The sequence below is a fragment of the Lampetra fluviatilis genome, chromosome 53 (assembly GCF_964198595.1).
Source record: "Lampetra fluviatilis chromosome 53, kcLamFluv1.1, whole genome shotgun sequence".
Classification (NCBI taxonomy): domain Eukaryota; kingdom Metazoa; phylum Chordata; class Hyperoartia; order Petromyzontiformes; family Petromyzontidae; genus Lampetra; species Lampetra fluviatilis.
In genome coordinates this window covers 9,101,821-9,124,605 of record NC_136327.1, presented here as the reverse complement: position 1 = coordinate 9,124,605, position 22,785 = coordinate 9,101,821, and the positions used below count along the sequence as shown (strand labels likewise).

At 58.1% G+C, this 22,785-nt stretch overlaps 1 protein-coding gene across 7 annotated transcripts in view; it reads left to right on the top strand.

The window, feature by feature from the left end:
- Positions 1-21,921, top strand: part of LOC144949366 (long-chain-fatty-acid--CoA ligase ACSBG2-like) — an 80,976-nt gene extending 59,055 nt beyond the window's left edge. For all 7 annotated transcript variants that reach the window (XM_078879364.1, XM_078879359.1, XM_078879360.1 and 4 more), the window contains 13 exons: positions 2,263-2,534; positions 3,665-3,753; positions 4,551-4,671; positions 4,917-4,997; positions 6,205-6,354; positions 8,212-8,376; positions 8,828-9,009; positions 11,864-12,097; positions 13,449-13,666; positions 15,434-15,573; positions 17,488-17,589; positions 17,900-18,065; positions 19,978-21,921. In XM_078879364.1, the coding sequence (XP_078735490.1) occupies positions 2,263-2,534; positions 3,665-3,753; positions 4,551-4,671; positions 4,917-4,997; positions 6,205-6,354; positions 8,212-8,376; positions 8,828-9,009; positions 11,864-12,097; positions 13,449-13,666; positions 15,434-15,573; positions 17,488-17,589; positions 17,900-18,065; positions 19,978-20,060 (2,003 nt within the window). In that variant the 3' untranslated portion in view covers positions 20,061-21,921. The remainder of the gene's footprint in view (positions 1-2,262; positions 2,535-3,664; positions 3,754-4,550; positions 4,672-4,916; positions 4,998-6,204; positions 6,355-8,211; positions 8,377-8,827; positions 9,010-11,863; positions 12,098-13,448; positions 13,667-15,433; positions 15,574-17,487; positions 17,590-17,899; positions 18,066-19,977) is intronic.
- The last annotated feature ends 864 nt before the right edge of the window (positions 21,922-22,785 follow it).

Here is a 22,785-nt window from a genome sequence, read left to right as displayed (position 1 = left end):
ACAACCACATGAAACTCCGACCAAAACTATCACGTTACCATACATAGCAGGCGTGACCAAAAAGATCTCCAAAATTCTAAACAAACATAAGATCCAAGTCCGATTCAGTACAGTGCATAAAATCCGTGATCTGATTCCATCTGTGAAGGATGTCGTTCCTGACTTACAGTATCCTGGAGTCTACAAATTGAGTTGCATTTGTGGTGATTGCTACATTGGAGAAACAAAACGTCATGTTGCTGATCGTGTCCGCGAGCACAAGTCAGATCTGAAACACGGCAGAACTGATTCTTCGGCCGTTGCCGATCATTGCTACAACTCGGCGGGCTCTCATGAAATTGTCTTTTCCGAGACCAAGGTTCTCTGCAAACCTCCGGGCTACCATCAAAGGTTTGTACACGAAGCCATACAAATATACAAACACAGACATAATTTAAACCGTGATGATGGGTACAAACTCAGTAATCACTGGAAAGATGTTATTAACCACGCAAAAAAGACTTAATTACACTTTTTGGACCATCTTATCTGACAGGCACTATTTTAATTTACTTCACCGAGTGTTAACATCCCCAGTGTTTAACAGTAATCTCTTCATTGTTCTTTGATCACCGCTCGCCCTCCGTCCCGACACGTTTCCATTCATTGTGTTGAGCACTACGTGATGTCTTTGATCACCGCTCGCCCTCCGTCCCGGCGCGTCTCCATTCATTGTGTTGAGCACTGCGTGCAGTCTTTGATCGCCGCTCGCCCTCCGTCCCGACACGTCTCCATTCATTGTGTTGAGCACTACGTGCAGTCTTTGATCACCGCTCCTCCTCCCTCCCGATACGTTTCCATTCATTGGCTACCACAGCCTGATAAGCTCTCCACCCCCCCTCTCCACCTCCCTTCAACTTGCTTATAAGGGATTACATCTTGAATCATTGCTTCACTTGATGCAGCTAATTCGGCTGTGACGGTCCCACCTGATGACGGAGACTTGTGTTGCCTCCGAAACGTCGTGAATTTTATTTTTTTGTTTTGTTTTATTTTACTTTCATTAATTTTAATGTTTTACCTACGTGACTTTACCGAAAAAACCTAAGAATATAGATTGTGTCATGTTATGTGGAAGTTGCTAAATAAATAGTGTTTTTCCCAAGACAACGTCTGCGACTCAGTTGGACTCTCTACATATGTGTAACACGAGCATGTGTAACACGAGCATGTGTAACACGAGTGTGTGTAATGCATGCATTGTAACGCGTGCGTGTGCATGAATAATGAACAAAAACGTTGAGTGTATTTGCCTGTGGTAAATATCAATCATAGATAGCAAGCTTAGGGGTCTCCAGGTTGGGGAGATTACCCACATGCACCCTCCCGGACCTGGTTAAGGCCTATGATACCATCAGTAGGCCTGGGCTCTGGGTTGTTCTTCGTGCTTTCGGAGTCCCTGACCCTTCATGATGGTGAGCGGGCCCGGGTAAAACTATGTGACCGGGAGTCAGAGCCATTGCCTTACACTTTGGGGTGCGACAGGGATGTCCTCTAGCTCCCACATTTTTTAACATCTATTTTGACCACGTGAAGCCTTCAATAGCTGTCCCAGAGGAATTTCCATCTGGTACAGATACAGTGGGAGGCTGATCGATGCCCGGGTGTCAAGATCGGCCTCTGTGGATGAGGCTTGTGAAGGACGTTACTGGGCAGTTGGAGGCAGTCTCCCTCCAACAACAACGGAGGGCGGATGAGCGACGCTCACAACAACGAGCGGAGCGCCGGGTGGCTAAAGCACAGCAAGTTGGCAAAGTTGGGGGCACAGGTGGTGCATCAGCCATTCATCTCAGTCAGTCGACCTGTGGCATCTGGGTCTGCCCTGTGACCTGCCAGCGGGCGTTCGACACTTCACGTGGCCTCAAGGTGCACATGGCCTGGCACAAGCGTCGTGGTGACGTCACCACCACTTAGTGGTGAATGGCGGTTGTTGTTGTTGTGTGTCTGTGTGTGCATAAATGCCACGTGTTATGGCTGTTAAAATCCCAGGGGTGTTATACGGTTGGTTGTCCTCCTGCAGGCAGTTTATACTTTCAGGTTAAGTTGATTGTATGTGGTTGACACGCAGTGGAAGGTGGCACTTCCCCCACTGTTAGAGAGCAGCCTGCGGAAGCGGATATCACAGAGCTCCGAGATCCCTTCCTCACGTGACCTCGACACACCGCCGGGGGCGGCACTATCACACCCTCTCAGTGACGGTCCCCCCTCCACTCCTCCCCCCAGGCTGCGACGACGCCGCGATGGCCCCGGCGAGCGCCATGAGCACGAGCAGCCGCGACGGCGCCGTGCTGCTGCGCGTGGAGCCGAGCGGGCCCGGCTCGGAGCCGCCCCTCACGGTGCACGCCCTGCTGGAGCGCGCCGCCCGCCGCCACGGGGAGCGCGTGGCGCTGGCCGCCAACGCCACGGACGGCGGCGACGGCGCCGCTCGCTGGTACACGTTGTCCTGGGAGCGCTACTACCGCGAGTGTCGCCACGCCGCCAAGGCCTTCCTGCAGGTGCCACGGCGCCCGCCCACTGACGCGACGGAAACCCCCCCGGTCTTGGCAATGTTCCGTTCCTCCCCGTCCCGTTCCGTTCCTCCCGGTCCCGTTCCGCCCCATCTCGCCCCGTTCCGCTCCATCTCGCCCCGTTCCGCCCCTGTTGCGCCCCGCTCCCCCGTACAGCCGTAACAAACACTTGAGGCAAGTGCCGTTCGCAAGCACCGACGAAGGCTGGCACCGGCACACGAGGGAGTGGGCGGTCGGCACACTCCCTCGTCTCCACCCCCAGCCAGTGCTAATGTTTACACACCGCAGCAGATCACTTGAAGTAAATTCCCCTTGCGGTGAATGACGTTTCCGCTGTTGAAGCCGTCTTCGGGGCGTAGAGTGTTACGGTGTCGTTGTTGTTGATAAAGTTGTTACTGTTGTTGTTGATGCCGTTGTAGTTGTTGATGAAGTTGTTGTTGATGTTGTAGTTGGCTGATCTTGTTAATATTGTTGATATAGCTGTTACTATTGTTGTTGATATGAAAGTTAATGTTGTTTATGTTGTGGCAAGGCCGTAATTATAATATATATTGGGGGACACACATCCCCCCCAATAATCAAATATGCTCAAATTGTCCCCCCCCAATATATTGCTATGAAAATATTTTTAAGAATAAGAATTGCGATGCTATGTAAATAAAAACAACAATTTGCTAAACCTTGGCCACAATATCTGGACTTGTCTTCATATAACAATGCATAGATTTCTGTTTAAATGATTGTGGTTATGGTTGTACTTTATGAATCTCTAATCTCTGCCATTACATACAATGAAATAAGAAAAGGTAAAAAAGAAAAAACAGCAATGTAATACATTACACGATTAGACATTATTGTAAAAAATAAAGAAAAAGTCCATCCCATGTGTTAGTTAATTTTTTTATATTTTAGGCAGGAAATGGCAGGAAGATTTGGTCCCCCCCCCCACGTTGACTCCATGGCTACGGCCTTGTATTGTGGAGAGTTGTTACTGTTGTTGATGTTATTGTAGTTGGTTCATGTTGTTGTTGATGTTGTTGTTGATGTTGTTGATATAGTTGTTACTGTTATTGTTATAGTTGTTGATGTTGTTGTCATCGTCGTCGTTGTAACCGCAGGTTGGCCTCCAGCGGTTCCACGGCGTGGGGATCCTCGGCTTCAACTCCATTGAGTGGTTCGTGGCCAACATCGGCGCCATCTTGGCTGGGTCAGTGCCCCAACCCCCCCAACCCCCTCACACCCCCCACCCCCTCACCCCTCACCCCCCCACCCCCCCAACCCTCACTCCCCCCCCACCCCCTCACACCCCCTCACCCCTCACCCCCCGACCCCCCCACCCCCTCACAACCCCCACCCCCTCACACCCCCCACCCCCTCACACCCCCCCACCCCCTCACCTCCTCACCCCCCGGCCCCCTCACCTCCTCACCCCCCCACCCCCTCACCCCCTCACCCCCCCACCTCACCCCCTCACCCCCCCACCCTCTCGTCCCCCGCCTCCTCCATCCCCTTGGGGCCGTGTCGGTGTCGCTCGCTCGGCCAGCCAGCTGTGTGTGTGGTATGTGTGCACGCAGTGTGTGTGTGTGGTGTGTGTGTGTGCACGCAGTGTGTGTGTGCAGGCTGTGTGTGTGTAGGCAGTGTGTGTGTGTGCACGCAGTGTGTGTGTGTGTGCGGCGGTATGGGGAGCGGAAGTGTAGCGGTCAGCGCCGCTGCTCTACGAACCCGGCGACCCGAGTTCGATTCCCGCTCGCGGTTACCAACCCCAGTGATGATTATATCCGAACCGGTCTTGGGCCTCCCCTAGATGGACTCAGCCTCAAATGAGTACATGGTGCGTTGTGCAGTAAACATTGCCACTGGGGAGACAAAGGCGTGATGTTGGCCACCCACCCCCTCGTGTGCCGTGCCGGCCTTCATAGGTGCTCGCTAACAACACTTGCCCCTGCAGTCTGTTAAGGCTATACGGGGGATCTTTGTCTTCGTTTGTTGTGTGCATGCTGGCAGCGGGCTGGCGGTGGGCATCTACACGACCAACTCGGCGGAGGCGTGCCAGTATGTGGCGAGCGATTGCCAGGCCAACGTCATCGTGGTGGACAACGGCAAACAGCTGCAGAAGATCCTGCAGGTGCCTGCCGCTCGCCTGCTCACCCACTCACTCACCACGAGCATCACCGCTTGGTGACAGTAGTGGTGATGAAGGTGGTGGTGGTAGTGATGGTGGTGGTAGTGGTGACGGTAGTGGTGGTGATGGCGGTGATGGCGGTGATGGCGGTGATGGCGATGATGGCGGTGATGGCGGTGATGGTGGCGATGGCGGTGATGACGGTGCCGACGATCGCAACGGTGGTGTCACCTGTGCCGCCCGTACAGATCAGAGCTCAGCTGCCGCACCTGAAGGCGATCGTGGTGTACCGGGACGCCGTGCCGGAAGGCTCCGACGGCGTGTACAGCGTGGGTCCCGCTTCTCTCCTCTTCTCACTCCCCGCTGTCCCATCGCGCCCTCTCCGCTCTCTACCGCCCCTCCCCGTGCCTCCCACGCCCAGCCCACGCCCAGCCCACGCCCAGCCCACGCTCTCTCGCTCCCCTCCCACTGCTGGGACCAACTCGTCCTGCAGCACACGGAGCAATCATCCTCACCATAGCCTCCCTGACAACAACCCCAAGCTCGTCTCCCCCAGACCATCATCGTCATCATCCGGCTATTGCTACTTTCTGCCCTCCAGCTATGACCAGGCCCACCCCGATCACTACTCCTACCCCTATCACTACCCCTATCACTACCCCTATCACTACCCCAACCCCTATCACTACCCCTATCACTACCCCTATCACTACCCCTATCACTAGCCCTATCACTACTCCTACCCCTATCACTACCCCTATCACTACCCCTATCACTACTCCTATCACTACCACTATCACTACCACTATCACTACCCCCTATCACTACTCCTACCCCTATCACTACCCCTATCACTACCCCTATCACTACCCCTATCACTACTCCTATCACTACCCCTATCACTACCCCCTATCACTACTCCTACCCCTATCACTACCCCTATCACTACCCCCATCACTACCCCTATCACTACCCCTATCACCACCCCTATCACCACCCCTATCACTACCCCTATCACTACCCCTGTCACTACCTCAGTCACTACCCCTGTCACCACCCCTATCACTACCCCTATCACTACCCCTATCACTACCCCTACCCCAACTCTTCCTTAACCACTCCCAGCTGTCCTCCTGTCACCATGACGACACCACCACCACCACCACGTTTAATCGCCCCACTCTCTCTATCTCAACCACTGTCATCTTGCGTACAATTTTATGATTGTTGTCAAGTGCCTTGGATAAAGTCGCTGCTTTATAAATCTACATAAGAGCCTGCCTGCATGCCAGCTACCTGCTGCCTGCTGCCTGCTGCCTGGCTGCCGCCTGCCACCTGCCGCCCGCCGCCTGCCGCCTGCCACCTGCTACCTGCCACCTGCTACCTGCTGCCTGCTACCTGCTGCCTGCTGCCATTCGCAGATTGTTGGTGGCAACATGGAACAGCCGCATTGGCCTCTTGACCTTGAACTCTCCTCTTGACCTTTGCCCCCGCCCCCCCCACTTCCCCACACCCCCACTTCCCCACACCCCCCAGTGGCTGGACTTCATGAAGCTGGGGGACGAGGTGTCGGACGAGCGGCTGGACGCGGCGATTGCGGAGCAGCGGGCGAACCAGTGCTGCTCGCTCATCTACACGTCGGGCACCACGGGGCCTCCCAAGGGGGTCATGCTGAGCCACGACAACGTACGCGTGTGCGTGTGTGTGCACGTGTGTGCGTGTGTGTGCGTGTGTGTACGTGCATGTGTGTGCGTGTTTGTACGTGTGTTTGCGTGCTCCTCCAAAAACAACAAAAATCCACTGCGTGTGGCCACATGGAATGTTCACTGCAGAGGAGAGGCTGCCACTCCTCTGTCGGGAGCTGGACTGGATTTCTGTGGTATTCAGGAGGTCCGGTGGACCGGCTCTGGCTCCTGCCACCATGAGGGGTGGACAGTCCTCTACTCGGGGCAGGAAACTGCCAAACAATAGGGTGTGGCTCTTCTTCTGAACAAAAGAATGAAGGGGGCGTGGGAGCGTGGCGGTGAGGTGTGGGAAGCTGTAAGCTCCAGGCTACTTTGGGCTCGCCTTCCCATCAACCAGAAACCAGAGGTGAGGAGTGGTGGTCGTGGTTACTTATGCCCCCACCGAAGACGAACATTCGTGGAGGGATGCAGGCAAGGCCGATGAGTCAGATGCCTTCTATGACCTCCTGTCACAGGTGATAGCTAAAGTGGCCTCTCGGGATAGAGATGATCTCCCAAGCAAAATTCTGAGGGAGGGTGGCATTTGTGCACAGACTGCCCTACATGACATCATAACAACAGTCTGGACCACTGGACGGGTTCTGCAGGATTGGAAGGATGCCCTGGTGGTCCCCCTCTTTAAGAAGGGGGACCGTACAGAGTGTAACAACTACGGGGGCATATCACTCCTCAGTGTGCTGGGAAAGATCCTGGCAAGGATTATTTAACATCGCCTTGCTAGGCACGTTGAGGAGAGGCTTGCGGAGCCCAAATGCGGTTTCAGGAAAGGAAGGTTCTGCACAGATGCCATTTTTTGTCCGTCTGCTCCAGCAAAGTTGTAGGGAATTCCAACAAGACCTACATCTCTGCTTTTTTGACCTGGTCAAGGCCTATGATACCATCAGTAGGCCTGGGCTCTGGGTTGTTCTTTGTGCTTTTGGGGTCCCTGACCCTCTGCTCACGATCATTAAGGACCTTTATGATGGTGAGCGGGCCCGGGTAAAACTACGTGGCCGGAAGTCGGAGCCTTTCCCTGTACATCTTGGGGTGCGACAGGGATGTCCTCTGGCTCCCACATTATTTAACATCTTTTTCGACCACGTAGTTCGTGAAGCGAATGGCGGTTGTTGTTGTGTGTCTGCGCGTGTGTGTGCATGTGTGTGCTTGTGTGTGTGTCTGTGCGTGCTTGTGTGTCTGTGCGCGTGTGTGTGTGGAAAGCGGTGGCGTAGCAGCCATTCGAGTTAAATTTTCGCTCGCGTTCATCACGAGCGACGATTATCTGGGCCTCCCCTAGGTCGACTCGGCCTCATGAGTACCTGTGCGCATTGTGTACTAGGGAGACAAAGGCGGCCGGGCGTGGTGCTGGTCATTTACCCCCTTGTGTGCTGTGCCGTCCTTCATAGGTGCAGTTGTCCCAGTAGTCTGCTGAGGCTATGCGGGGCATCTTTTGTCTTTGTGTGTTTGTCTTTGTTGGTCTGTAAATGCGTGTGCATGTGTGAGAACACCTGCGTCTGTGTGCGTGTGTCTTTGTCATGACCAGCTCCGGTTTGGTAGCCGAGGTCTCACTCCCAATCAGTCGAGCGACATTCTCTTTTCATCAGCTGCATAACACTTTGTGAAAGCTACCTGGCCTGTCGCTCCACACGAAGCTCTGTGAGAGAGACACGCGAACTCCAAATGTGCAGCAGGCGTCAGGGTCGGGATCGAACCCACGACCTCCTGTACACCAGGCGAGGTAGTCGACATCTCTTAGCCACCGCGCTCACGCGCGATCGTCTGTTTATCGCCCCCCACCGCCGCCCCCGTTTGTGCGTCGCAGCTCACGTGGACGTCGCGCGTGGCGAGCGAGATGACGGGCTTCACGCCGGAGGACGTCACGGTGAGCTACCTACCACTGAGCCACGTGGCGGCGCAGATGCTGGACCTGTGGGTGCCCATGCAGCAGTGCGGCGCCGTCTACTTCGCACAGCCTGACGCGCTCAAGGTTCGTCCCCCCACCCACCCACCTACCCACCCACCCACGTACCCACCCACGTACCCACCCACCCACGTACCCACCCACCCACCTACCCACCTACCCACCCACCCACGTACCCACCCACGTATCCACCCACCCACCCACGTACCCACCCACCCACCTACCCACTCACCCACCTACCCACACCAACCCACCCCCACACCCCCGCACACCAACCCACCCACCCTCCAACTCCCCCACACCCCCCCACACCCACCCACCCACCCACCCCCCCATCCCCCCACACCCACCCACACCCCCACACCCACCCACCTACTCCCCGACCCCCACCCCCACACACCCCCACCCTCACCCACTCCCACACCCACCCACCCCCCACCCCCACTAACAGCACTTGCCCCAACAGGTCCGTAAGGCTACACGGTGGATCTTTGTCTTTGGTGCGTCCCGCCGACAGGGCTCGCTGGTGGGCACGCTGAAGGAGGTGCAGCCCACGGTGTTCCTGGGGGTGCCGCGCGTCTGGGAGAAGATGATGGAGGCGATGCGCGCCACGGGGGCGCAGGCCGGAGCCGTCAGGCGCGCCATCTCCGCCTGGGCCCGCGGCATCGGCCTGGAGGCCAACCGCAATGCCATGAAGGGGTGAGAGCGAGTGCGCGCACGTGTCTGTGCGTGTGTCTGTGCGTGTGTCTGTGTGTGTGTGCACGTGTCTGTGCACGTGTCTGTGCGTGTGTGTGTGCGCACGTGTCTGTGCGTGTGTGTGCGCGCACGTGTCTGTGCGTGTGTGCGCGTGTCTGTGTGTGTGTGCGTGTGTCTGTGCGTGTGTGTGTGCGCACGTGTCTGTGCGTGTGTGTGCGCGCACGTGTCTGCGTGTGTGTGCGCGCACGTGTCTGTGCGTGTGTGTGCGCGTACGTCTGTGCGTGTGTGTGTGCGCACGTGTCTGTGCGTGTGTGTGTGCGCACGTGTCTGTGCGTGTGTATGCACGTGTCTGCGTGTGTATGCACGTGTCTGTGTGTGTGTGCGTGTGTCTGTGCGTGTGTGTGCGTGCGCACGTGTCTGTGCGTGTGTGTGTGCGCACGTGTCTGTGCGTGTGTGTGCGCACGTGTCTGTGCGTGTGTGTGCGCGCACGTGTCTGTGCGTGTGTGTGTGCGCACGTGTCTGTGCGTGTGTGTGTGCGCACGTGTCTGTGTGTGTGTGTGTGTGTGTGCGCACGTGTCTGTGCGTGTGTGTGTGTGTGTGCGCACGTGTCTGTGCGTGTGTGTGTGTGCACGTGTCTGTGCGTGTGTGTGTGTGCGTGTGTGTGTGTGCGCACGTGTGTGTGCACGTGTGTGCGCACGTGTGTGTGTGTGCACGTGTCTGTGCGTGTGTGTGTGCGCACGTGTCTGTGCATGTGTGTGTGCGCACGTGTCTGTGCATGTGTGTGTGTGCGCACGTGTCTGTGCGTGTGTGTGTGCGCACGTGTCTGTGCGTGTGTGTGCGCGCACGTGTGCGTGCGTGTGTGTGTGCGCACGTGTGTGTGTGCGCACGTGTCTGTGCGTGTGTGTGTGCGCACGTGTCTGTGCGTGTGTGTGTGCGCACGTGTCTGTGCGTGTGTGTGTGTGCGCACGTGTCTGTGCGTGTGTGTGTGCGCACGTGTCTGTGCGTGTGTGTGTGTGCACGTGTCTGTGCGTGTGTGTGTGTGCGTGTGTGTGTGCGTGTGTGTGTGCGCACGTGTGTGTGTGTGCACGTGTCTGTGCGTGTGTGTGTGCGCATGTGTCTGTGCATGTGTGTGTGCGCACATGTCTGTGCGTGTGTGTGTGCGCACGTGTCTGTGCGTGTGTGTGTGCGCACGTGTCTGTGCGTGTGTGTGCGCGCACGTGTCTGTGCGTGTGTGTGTGCGTGTGTGTGTGCGCACGTGTCTGTGCGTGTGTGTGCGCGCACGTGTCTGTGCGTGTGTGTGTGCGCACGTGTCTGTGCGTGTGTGTGTGCGCACGTGTCTGTGCGTGTGTGTGTGTGCGCACGTGTCTGTGCGTGTGTGTGTGCGCACGTGTCTGTGCGTGTGTGTGTGCGCACGTGTCTGTGCGTGTGTGTGTGTGCACGTGTCTGTGCGTGTGTGTGTGTGCGTGTGTGTGTGCGTGTGTGTGTGCGCACGTGTGTGTGTGTGCACGTGTCTGTGCGTGTGTGTGTGCGCATGTGTCTGTGCATGTGTGTGTGCGCACGTGTCTGTGCGTGTGTGTGTATGCGCACGTGTCTGTGCGTGTGTGTGCGCGCACGTGTCTGTGCGTGTGTGTGTGCGTGTGTGTGTGCGCACGTGTCTGTGCGTGTGTGTGTGCGCACGTGTCTGTGCGTGTGTGTGTGCGCACGTGTCTGTGCGTGTGTGTGTGTGCACGTGTCTGTGCATGTATCTGTGCGTGTGTATGTGTGCACGTTTCTGTGCGTGTGTGTGCACGTGTCTGTGCGTGTGTGTGTGTGCACGTGTGTGTGTGTACGTGTCTGTGCGTGTGTGTGCGTGTGTCTGTGCGTGTGTGCGTGTGTCTGTGCATGTGTGTGTGCGCACGTGCCTGTGCGTGCGTGTGTAACGGTTAGCTGTCGCGCTGCGCTTACGAACCCGGAGTTCGATTCCCGCTCACGGCCACCAACACCATTGACGAATAGCTGAACCGGTCCTGGGCCTCCCCTAGGTCGACTCAGCCTCAAATGAGTACCTGGTGCGGTGTGTAAAAAACATCGCCACTGGGGAGGCAGAGGTGGTCGGGCGTGGTGCTGGCAACCCACCCCCTCATGTGCGGTGCCGGACTTCACAGGTGCTCGCTAACAGAAACTATACCAACAGCCTGTCACAGGCTACACGGGGGACCAACAGCCTGTCACAGGCTACACGAGGGACCAACAGCCTGTCACAGGCTACACGGGGGACCAACAGCCTGTCACAGGCTACACGGGGGACCAACAGCCTGTCACAGGCTACACGGGGGACCAACAGCCTGTCACAGGCTACACGGGGGACCAACAGCCTGTCACAGGCTACACGGGGGACCAACAGCCTGTTACAGGCTACACGGGGGACCAACAGCCTGTTACAGGCTACACGGGGGGTCTTTGTCTTCGTGGGGAGCAGTGGTGTCGCGTTTCGGGACGCTGCGCTACAAACCTGGAGATCCCGAGTTCAATTCCAGCACACAGGCCACTAGCACCAGTGACGAATATCTGAATTGGTCATGGGCCCCTCCCATGACCTTTTCAGATATTCTATACTCGACTGGGTACCTTTTACCACGGCATCTCTCTCACACTTCAGCAAAAACATTTTTTTTCTTGCTGTGATTTTCCCACCTGATGATGATTGCTTGTGTTGCAATCGAAACGTCGTGATTTATTTTACCGAAAGAACCAAAGACTATGGATCCCTGCAGTCATGAAAGCTTGAAATCAAGATTAACTTAACTATCGAACCCAAGTGTCTAACTCTGCCATCATTGCCCACCCCCCCTCCCCCCCACTGCTCCCCCCCCGCCAGCGAGGGCTCGTCGCCGTGGGGCTACGGGCTGGCGAGCGCGCTGGTGTTCCGCAGGGTGCGCGCGGCGCTGGGCCTGGGCCGCTGCGGGCGGCTCTACGTGGGCGCGGCGCCGGCCTCGCGGGAGACGCTCGAGTTCTTCCTCAGCCTCGACATGGCCGTGCTCGAGCTGTACGGCATGAGCGAGAGCTCGGGCCCTCACACGCTCTCCACGGCCACGGCCTGCCGCCTCACCAGGTGAGCGGGGACGCGTGGTGCTCGGTGCCGCCTCACCAGGTGAGCGGGGGACGCGTGGCGCGCTGTCGGGGCCCGGGCGATGTTGTTGGCGAGCACTGTGGCACGAGAGGGTGGGTGGCCATCGCCACTCCCCGGCCGCCTTTGTCTCCCCAGTGGCGATGTTTACACACCGCACCGGGTACTCGTTTGAGGCCAAGTCGACCTAGGGGAGGCCCAGGACCGGTTGTTCAGATAATCGTCACTGGTGTTGTTGGTCGTTAGGGGGTCGCCGGGTTCGTAGCGCAGGGTGCTAACAGCTACTCCACCGCTCCCTACAAAGACAAAGATCCCCCGTATAGCCTTAACAGACTGTCGGGGCAAGTGCTGTTAGCGAGCATCGAATGAAGGTTGGCACGGCACACGAGGGGGTGGGAGGCCAGCACCACGCCCGACCGCCTTTGTTTCCCCAGTGATGATGTTTTTTATAGACCGCACCAGGTACTCAATTTGAGGCTGAGTCAACCTAGGGGAGGCCCAGCGAGGAATCAAACTCGGGTTGCCGCTAACCACTTTCGACCGCCCCCTACACACACACACACAGGTACACACACACTATGTAACACTATTTTGTTCCTGGGTAGTAAGTGTTATTTCTTAATTGCTTATGCCTAAAAAGTATTTTAAAAATGGCTATTATACTCCACAAACTTTGCTTTTGTGACCAGGACAGTGATAGTTTGAAATGTACCTGTTTTCAATGAGAAAACGGGCTAATTGGTGTCTTTTCGTTCACATAAAGTCAGAAAAAACAACATGAATCAAAATCAACACGTATTTATACTAAAGCAGAGGAGTCCCTGTATTGCGTTTCGCTTTGCCCTGCGTGTCCCGCCACAAACGCGCGGACAACCTCGCGTGCTCACGCCGGAGCCCCGTGACTCGGCATCGCCCAGCGTGACGAGGCCACGGGGGATACCCTCTCCTTGCACCTCTGTGTCGGCCTCGGAGGTGCAATGAGGTGGGACCGCAGGCAGGTGGGAAGGAGCCAGTGCCAACAACTGCCCCAGTTCTGCAGTCCTCTGTATGTCAAGGTGGTGTCGGCCAGTATATGAGTGTATTCGCGTAGGAGGAAACCGGAGCACCCGGAGAAAACACGTGCATGCAAGGGGGCAACGCTATATCCCCGCGCCTTCTCCCGGCAGAGCCATGTCTCCATGTGTCTCTTATTCCTTCCCCTGTGTCTCACTGTGTCTCTCCACGTCTCCCCGTGTCTCCTCCATCTCCCCCACGTTTCCCCTTGCCTCCCCGCGTCTCCTCTCCTACCACCCCCCACCACCCACCCCGCTCCTCCGCCTCGTCTCCGCCCGCGTAGCTGCGGCAAGTCAATGTTCGGCTGCCGCACGCGGCTCGCCTTGCCGGACGCGGAGGGGTGCGGCGAGCTCTGCTTCTGGGGGCGGAACGTCTTCATGGGCTACCTGGGCCAGGAGGCGATGACGCACGACGCCCTGGACCCCGAAGGCTGGCTCCACTCGGGTGACCTGGGCCGGATCGACGAGGAAGGCTTTGTCTTCATTACCGGCCGCCTCAAAGGTGCCGCCCCCCACCCCCGCACTGCCCCGCTTGCCCGCACTTCGCTGCGATACCATTCGCTGGTTCGCGGGCGTTGCTGCGATCTCATTGGCTCAATCGCGGGCATCGCTGTGATCCCATTGGCTCGTTCGCGGGCGTCGCTGCGATCCCATTGGCTCATTCGCGGGCGTCGCTGTGATCCCATTGGCTCGTTCGCAAGTGTCGCTGTGATCCCATTGGCTGGTTTGTATGTACAGTGAGGGAAAAAAGTATTTGATCCCCTGCTGATTTTGTACGTTTGCCCACTGACAAAGCCACCAGGTTTGCACACATCTCAGGAGGGATTTTGTCCCACTCTTTGCAGATCTTCTCCAAGTCATTAAGGTTTTGAGGCTGACGTTTGGCAACTCGAACCTTCAGCTCCCTCCACAGATTTTATATGGAATTAAGGTCTGGAGACTGGCTAGGCCACTCCAGGACCTTAATGTGCTTCTTCTTGAGCCACTCCTTTGTTGCCTTGGCCGTGTGTTTTGGGTCATTGTCATGCTGGAATACCCATCCACGACCCATTTTCAATGCCCTGGCTGAGGGAAGGAGGTTCTCACCCAAGATTTGACGGTACATGGCCCCGTCCATCGTCCCTTTGATGTGGTGAAGTTGTCCTGTCCCCTTAGCCGAAAAACACCCCCAAAGCATAATGTTTCCACCTCCATGTTTGACGGTGGGGATGGTGTTCTTGGGGTCATAGGCAGCATTCCTCCTCCTCCAAACACGGCGAGTTGAGTTGATGCCAAAGAGCTCTATTTTGGTCTCATCTGACCACAACACTTTCACCCAGTTGAATCATTCAGATGTTCATTGGCAAACTTCAGACGGGCATGTATATGTGCTTTCTTGAGCAGGGGGACCTTGCGGGCGCTGCAGGATTTCAGTCCTTCACGGCGTAGTGTGTTACCAACTGTTTTCTTGGTGACTATGGTCCCAGCTGCCTTGAGATCACTGACAAGATCCTCCCGTGTAGTTCTGGGCTGATTCCTTACCGTTCTCATGATCATTGCAACTCCACGAGGTGAGATCTTGCATGGAGCCCCAGGCCGAGGGAGATTGACAGTTCTTTTGTGTTTCTTCCATTTGCGAATAATCGCACCAACTGTTGTCACCTTCTCACCAAGCTGCTTGGCGATCGTCTTGTAGCCCATTCCAGCCTTGTGTAGGTCTACAATCTTGTCCCTGACATCCTTGGAGAGCTCTTTGGTCTTGGCCATGGTGGAGAGTTTGGAATCTGATTGATTGATTGCTTCTGTGAACAGGTGTCTTTTATACAGGTAACAAGCTGGGATTAGGAGCACTCCCTTTAAGAGTGTGCTCCTAATCTCAGCTCGTTACCTGTATAAAAGACACCTGGGAGCCAGAAATCTTTCTGATTGAGAGGGGGTCAAAAGTTATTTCCCTCATTAAAATGCAAATCAATTTATAACATTTTTGACATGCGTTTTTCTGGATTTTGTTGTTGTTATTCTGTCTCTCACTGTTCAAATAAACCTACCATTAAAATTATAGACTGATCATTTTTTTGTCAGTGGGCAAACGTACAAAATCAGCAGGGGATCAAATACTTTTTTCCCTCACTGTATGTATGTTGAATTTCCTTCACACCCTACGTAGCCAACCGTGCTAATCGGAGGTGCGGTCAAGAGGAGCTAAAAGGTGTTCGATGCCGTTTGTGTTGACGAGTCGGATGTCCCCCCCCTCCCCCTCCTCTCCCCATCCGTCACCTCGTCGCGGCAGAGCTCATCATCACGGCGGGCGGCGAGAACGTGGCGCCCGTGCCCATTGAGGATGCGGTGAAGGAGGCACTGCCGATCGTCTCCTTCGCCATGGTGATCGGAGACAAGCGAAAGTTCCTCTCCATGCTGCTCACGCTCAAGGTAGGGGCGGGGCGCGGGAGGGTGGACGCACACACGGATGGGCGGATAATAATAATAACAACGATTTAGTCCATGTGGTACGGGAGCGATGGTTACCATGTAGTACGGGAGCGATGGTTACCATGTGGTACGGGAGCGATCGTTACCACAATGCAGGGCGATCGCCAGGAGGGGAGGCGCTGCTGCTGCTGTTGTTTTTGACAGAGGGGAAGAGAGTCACTCATCCACCCACTCACTCGCCCAGCTGATCACTCAATCACTCAACCACTCAACCACCCATTCACTCACTCATCACTCATTCGTTCACTCAATCACCCAACCGCTCACTCACTGTACCTTAATCACCCATTCATCCACTCGCTCACCCACCCTCTCCATCACGAGGGCACGTGGTCTGGGCGCTATGGTGAAGATCACCCTCACAGCGCACAAGCGAGATGCTGCTGCTGCTGTGCTCCACAGACGCGGCCTGCAGGGTGGCGGTGCTGCCGCCACCGCCGCTGGTGCCGTGTGACCCCACTTGGAGTCATTTTACAATTTGACAAATTCCTTCACGTCCCGCTGCGAGCGAGGGAGAGGGCGCGTGGTATTTACGCCGTTCATGCCACGCGGCATTCACCAGAACAGTCGCTGGATTCGAACCGCGAAGCTCTGTAGCAAGCCGCAAATGCGCTACCCCGTGTGTGTCGGTTGTCTGTGTGTGTGCGTGTCGATTGTGTGTGTCGATTGTGTGTGTATGTCGATTGTCTGTGTGTGTGTGTGTCGATTGTCTGTGTGTTTCTGTGTGTCTGTGTGTGTGTGTGTGTGCGTGTGTGTCGATTGTCTGTGTGTTTCTATGTGTTTGTGTGTGTGTGTGTGTCGATTGTCTGTGTGTGTGTGTGTCGATTGTCTGTGTGTTTCTGTGTGTCTGTGTGTGTGTGCGTGTGTGTCGATTGTCTGTGTGTGTCTGTGTGCGTGCGGATCAGGGAGCGGTTGTGCAGCGGTTCGCGCTACGAACCCGGCGTCCCGAGTTCGATTCCCGCTCATGGCCAACACCGGTGACGATTATCTGAACCGGTCCTGAGCCTCCCCTAGGTCGACTCAGCTTCAAATGAGTACCTGGTGCGGTGTGTAAACATCATCACTCGGGAGACAAAGGCGGCCGGGCGTGGTGCTGGCCACCCGCCCCCTCGCGTACCGTGCCGGCCTTGATAGGTGCTCGCTGACAGCACTTGCCCCGACAGACTGTTACGGCTACCGGGGGGGGGGGGGGGGGAATGTGTTTTTTGTTGCATGCGGATTCTCTGCTGGCTGCTGCGCACTCTGAGAAGACGCCGTAGGTGCAACCGCTGACCCTGAAGGGCTGCAACGAAGGGACACGGGGCCTTGCCCACCGGTCACACAAAAAGCAAAGCACCTGCCTGGGTATTTGTGGTCATCAGCCGCTCCTCCCCCCCGTGCCTCGACTCCCCGTGAGCGACGGGGCGGCTGCGGAGGGAGTGGAGAAGCTCGCGCCGCCTGGGCAGCGTGCCTACGACCGGAGCTCCCTATTGGCAGCCGAGCCTCGTGCGAAGTGCACCTAGCCTGGCACGCAGCGCCGTGGTGACGTCACCGCCACGTCGCGGCGAATGGCGGTTGTCGTCGTCGCTGCGTTCGCGCGTTGTTTTAAGTGTGGGGGGTGGAGCGGCGGCACGGCGGTTAGCGCAAAGCGCCAGGAACCGGTGAACCCGAGGTCGATTCCCGCTCGCGGCCGACGCCGGTGACGCTTGAACCGACCCTGAGGTCGAGTCGCCCTTGGACGAGTACCGGGTGCGGTGGCTCGGCATCGGCACCGGCGAGACGGGCGGGCCCGCGGTGACGACGAGGGTCGCCCACCCCAGTGCGCGTCGTGCCGGCGTGGGCTACACGGGGGACCTTTGTCTGTGTGTGGTGCAGTGCTCGGCGGACCCCGACACGGGCGAGCCGGGGGACCAGCTGAGCCCCGAGGCCGTGCAGTTCTGCCGCTCGGCGGGGAGCAGCGCCACCCTCGCCTCGCAGGTGGGGGCACGGGGGGGGTGGGGCACGGGGGGGGGTGGGTGCTGGGGGGGGTGCCAGGTTCCGAGTCTGAGAGCCGCTGTGGGTGGCAGCCACGAGGTGGCGCTCTGGAGCCGTGGGCCTCACCCCTGTGGGTGGCGCTGGTGGTTGAGATGGTGACGATGTCGATGACAATGATGGTGGCGATGATGATGTCGATGATGGCGACGATGTGGACGATGGTGACGATGTCGACGGCAATTATGATGTCGATGGTGACGATGTTGGCGATGGTGTCGACGATGATGGCGATGATGTTGCCGCGGTCGTGCAGGTGGCGCCCGCGCTGGGCGGCCGTGGCAGTGGCGGTGACGCGGCAGTGCTGGCCGCCATCCAGCAGGGGATAGAGCGCGTCAACCGCGCCGCCATCTCCAACGCCCAGCGCGTGCAGAAGTGGGCCCTCATCCCCCACGACTTCACGGTTTCCGGGGGGGAACTCGGTGAGCGGGGCGACCCTCCCCTCGCCTCTCCCACTCTCACTCACCTCTTCTGCTCTCTCCCGGCTTTTCCACTCACCCACTCACTCACCCACCCACCCACTCACTCACCCACCCACCCACCCACCCACCCACTCACACACCCACTCACACACCCACTCACACACCCACTCACCCACCCACTCACACACTCACCCACCCACCCACTCACCCACCCACCCACCCACCCACTCACTCACCCACCCACCCACCCACCCACCCACCCACTCACCCACCCACCCACTCACTCACCCACTCACCCACCCACCCACTCACTCACCCACCCACCCACTCACCACCCACCCACCTACTCACTCACCCACCCACCCACCCACTCACCCACCCACCCACTCACCCACCCACCCATTCACCCACCCACCCACTCACCCACTCACCCACCCACCCACCCACTCACCCACCCACCCACCCACCCACTCACCCACCCACCCACCCACTCACTCACTCACTCACTCACCCACCCACCCACTCACCCACCCACTCACTCACTCACCCACCCACTCACACACCCACCCACCCACTCACCCACCCACCCACTCACTCATCCACCCACTCACTCACCCACCCACCCACTCACCCACCCACCCACACACCCACTCACTCACTCACCCACCCACTCCCTCACCCACCCACTCACCCACCCACTCACCCACCCACTCACCCACCCACCCACTCACCCACCCACTCACACACCCACCCACCCACCCACTTACCCACTCACCCACTCACTCACCCACCCACCCACCCACTTACCCACTCACCCACTCACTCACCCATCCACTCACTCACCCACCCACCCACTCACCCACCCACCCACCCACTCACCCACCCACCCACTCACTCACTCACTCACCCACTCACTCACCTACCCACTGACCCACACAGTGTCCGTGACCTCTGAGCCACCTAATAGTAATAATAATAACAGCGATTCCCACTTGCACCACACGGCCACCACACGGCAGTCGCTCACCCTCGAAGTGAGAGGCACGAGGAGGAATGTCAGCCACGTGGTGAGCCGTTGCTACCAATGCTCACCCAAGCTCTGCGGGCCCCTACGTATGCAGATGTTTTCCGACAATTAACGAGCTCTATATAGGCGTGGGAGGAAACAGGAGTACCCGGAGAAAACTCGCACATGCAAGGGGGCAACACTATATCCCATACAGACGGGACAGATGGAGATTAGTCCGCACTTTGCTGTGCCGCCTTCATCCGGCGAGCCAGGGTACGGCTCCTCCTCGACGCCCACGGGGTAGGGAGTTTGTTTCACAATATTGATGCGGTGATCCACCAACCCCCGCTGCTGCCTGCACCGCCCCTGGTTTATGGGCGAGTGAGTGGGTGGGTGAGTCAGTAGATGAGTGGGTGGGGGGTGAGTGAGTGGGTGGGTGGGTGAGTGAGTGGGTGATGAGTGGGTGAGTGGGTAAGTGGGTGGATGAGTAAGTGGGTGGGTGAGTAAGTTGGTGGGTGAGTGGGTGGCTGGTTGAGTGGGTGAGTGGATGAGCGGGTGGGTGAGTGGATGAGCGGGTGGGTGAGTGGGTGAGTGGATGGGTGAGTGGATGGGTAAGTGGATGGGTGAGTGGATGGGTGAGGGGTGTGTGCGTGAGGGGGTGTGTGCATGAGGGGGTTGTGCGCGAGTAGGTGGGTGAGTAGGTGGGTGAGTAGGTGGGTGAGTGGGTAAGTGGATGAGCGAGTAGGTGGGTGAGTGGGTAAGTGGATGAGCGAGTTGGTGAGCGGATGGGTGAGTGGATGGGTGAGGGGGTGTGTGCGTGAGTAGGTGGGTGAGTGGGTGGGTAAGTGGGTGGGTGAGTGGGTGAGTCCTGACTGCCCGCCCCTCTGTCCCGCTGCCCCACAGGCCCCACCATGAAGCTCAGGCGGCCGGTGGTGCTGCGGCTCTACCAGGAGGTGGTGGACGCATTCTACGCGGAGGCCATGTAGGTGGCCACGGGACAGCGGCGGGCGACCGGCGCCCCCCTCCGCTGCTGGATGGCGCCCTCCCAGCGTGTCCCCTCTCTCTCTCTCCCCTCAACGGGGGGAGGGAGGGAGGGGGGGGGCTGGGAATCTTCACCTCCCCCGGCCCCCGGCACGAGCGTCAACGTGCTCCAGACACCGCTGGCGAGTTCGCACGGAAAACCAAAGAACCGCTCTCAAACCAAAACTTTATTCACCCAAGTGACCTTGGCTCCTCCTCTTCCTCCCCCCCTCCTCCTCCTCCTCCTCCTCCAACACCTCTTTTCCACTGGCACCATCCGAGCCGAGCCGGAGCCAAACCGCAATTCGCCATCAATCTGTGTTGGGGGGCAAGCAGGGCCAGGGGGCAGGGATAGGGCCGTGCGGGCGACGGCGGTCGGTTCCGCGGCTACGGCGCGCCGGCGCGCTCACCGCGTCACCCACGCGCGTCTCCGCTCATTCGCCGCACGCCCGTGACGTCTGCGGCACGGCCCGGCACGGCCTGGCCCGGCCCGGCACGGCCCGGCACGGTTTCTTGCGGTGGTAAAACAACGCCGGCTCCACCTGAGCGGCGCCGGCTCGGACGCGCGGTGGGAAGATGCTGCGCCAGGAGACGCCTCGCCAGGGCCACTTGGTGCTAAGCGACGTTTCTCGTCGCTAGGAGAGGGCGGCGGTCGCGGCTTTTGCCCGGAAATTTTTTGTAATTTTGTTGTTGTTATAAAGCTCTCGCGCCACGATTGCGGAGAGTCTCGCTTAGCGGGGGTCGGCGGATCGCGTCCGGGATGGGGTACGAAAGCGAAAGGCGCAGCCCCGTGGCGGAAGGGGTCCCCTCCGCTCGAGGGAGAACCTCGAGGGAGAACCCCTCCTGACCAGAGGGTTGTTCTTGGCCTACTCCTCCACGCTGGCCAGCACGTCTCGGAGGAGTCGCCCATGCTCTCGCCCACCGCGTGCGCGACCCGCCGATCGACTCGAGTGCGGTGAAGCCGTCTCCACCGCTGGGTGGAGCCGTTTCCACCGCTGGGTGGCGACGTCTCCACCGCTGGGTGGAGCCGTCTCCACCGCTGGGTGGAGCCGTCTCCACCGCTGGGTGGAGCCGTTTCCACCGCTGGGTGGAGCCGTCTCCACCGCTGGGTGGAGACGTCTCCACCGCTGAGTGGACGACGACGCTGGAAGCTCAGGATGCACCTTCGGTTCACAATCAAAGCTGAAATTGTATTGGTCGGGGTCAACTTATAGTCGGGGTCAACTTATAGTTGGGGTCAACTTATAGTTAGGGTCAACTTAGTCGGGGTCAACTTATAGTCAGGGTCAACTTATAGTCGGTGTCAACTTATAGTCGGGGTTAACTTATAGTCGGGGTCAACGGTGAACTTTTGCAATTCCGTTTTGTTAGGTTCCTGGGTGAGGATTGATAATTCCTCGGGGTTTGTGGGGGCATAAACAAGACAAAGATCCCCCGTGTAGCCTTTACAGACTCGTGGGGCAATTTGGCCAGAACGGCACAAGAGAGGGTGGTGGGTGGGCAGCACCACGTGTGGGCCGCCTTCACCGGTGATGTTGACTTCACACTGCACCAGGTCCTTATTTGAGGCTGAATCAACCTAGGGGGAGCCCAGGACCGGTTCAAGTGTGCACCACCATTACCGGCCGTCGAGTCTTCAGGTGTTGCGCGGCGAGTCCGCGGTGAGTCGACGCGGTCCGTCGTTAACCTCGTCGCCAAAGATCGGACCGTGTCGCTCTTCCAAATGATATCGGCGGCGGCGGCGACTGTGTTTGGCGATCACCGCGTCGATACCAACGCCGCGTGTGCGCGCGTGGCCTTCAAAATTAAAAACTACGTTTTTCGGGCGATGGCCTTTCTTGACAGCGCGTTTAATCGAGAGAGGCCGCGAGCGAGACGGAGTGGACAGATCCGTCTCATTGTTCGCGTGGCTGCTGTTGGTGTGGAGTCCGGCAGCTGCGACTTTAATCTCGGGTGGTCGATGAGCCGGGGGCCTTGCGTGAGCAACGGTTCAAACAAATGTTTTCCCCGCTGATGAATCGGCACGTGAATCGACTAAACTATAAAAATAAATTCCAGGTATAACGCCACCACTGCCACGTAGCTCTGTTCCAGAAGCGACCCTGGCTGTCACAAATGACAGCTCGAACGGAGCGGCTCGTCACCATCGTGTGGACATTCATCGCAGCCAAATACTCGACGAACGCTCGACGTTGATTCTAAATGTGGAGGACCCGGAGGAAAGTCCACGCGACCACCACGGGGAGAGAGGGAGAGACGCGGGAACTCCAGGCTCACGGCGGCCTCTTTGGGAGCCGCTCTCCCCTCCTGGCACACCCACCGGGCGACGTGGCGGCAAAACGTCGGACATGGGTTACGACCGGAACAACGACGCACCCCTCGGAGAGCTGATAGCCGGGGCAGCCCGGCCGCGGGGGGGGGGGGGGGGGGGGCCAAGAGGATTTTGGATTCCCGTCATGGGGAGCAAAAGAGCGGCACGTGGCGGCGGCGGCTCGCCAGTTGGCCGCTCTTGCTGATGACCTCCGGCCACAGCGAGGCCGTGAAGGGCGAGTTCCGAGTTGCGTTCCGATCCGAGTCGAGTTCCGACTCGTACCGTGGCCCCCCGCTGCTCAGGCCCATTGAGCCGATCAGCAGCAGCAGTAGCAGCAGCAGTAGCAACAGCAGCAGTAGCAGCAGTAGCAGCAGCAGCAG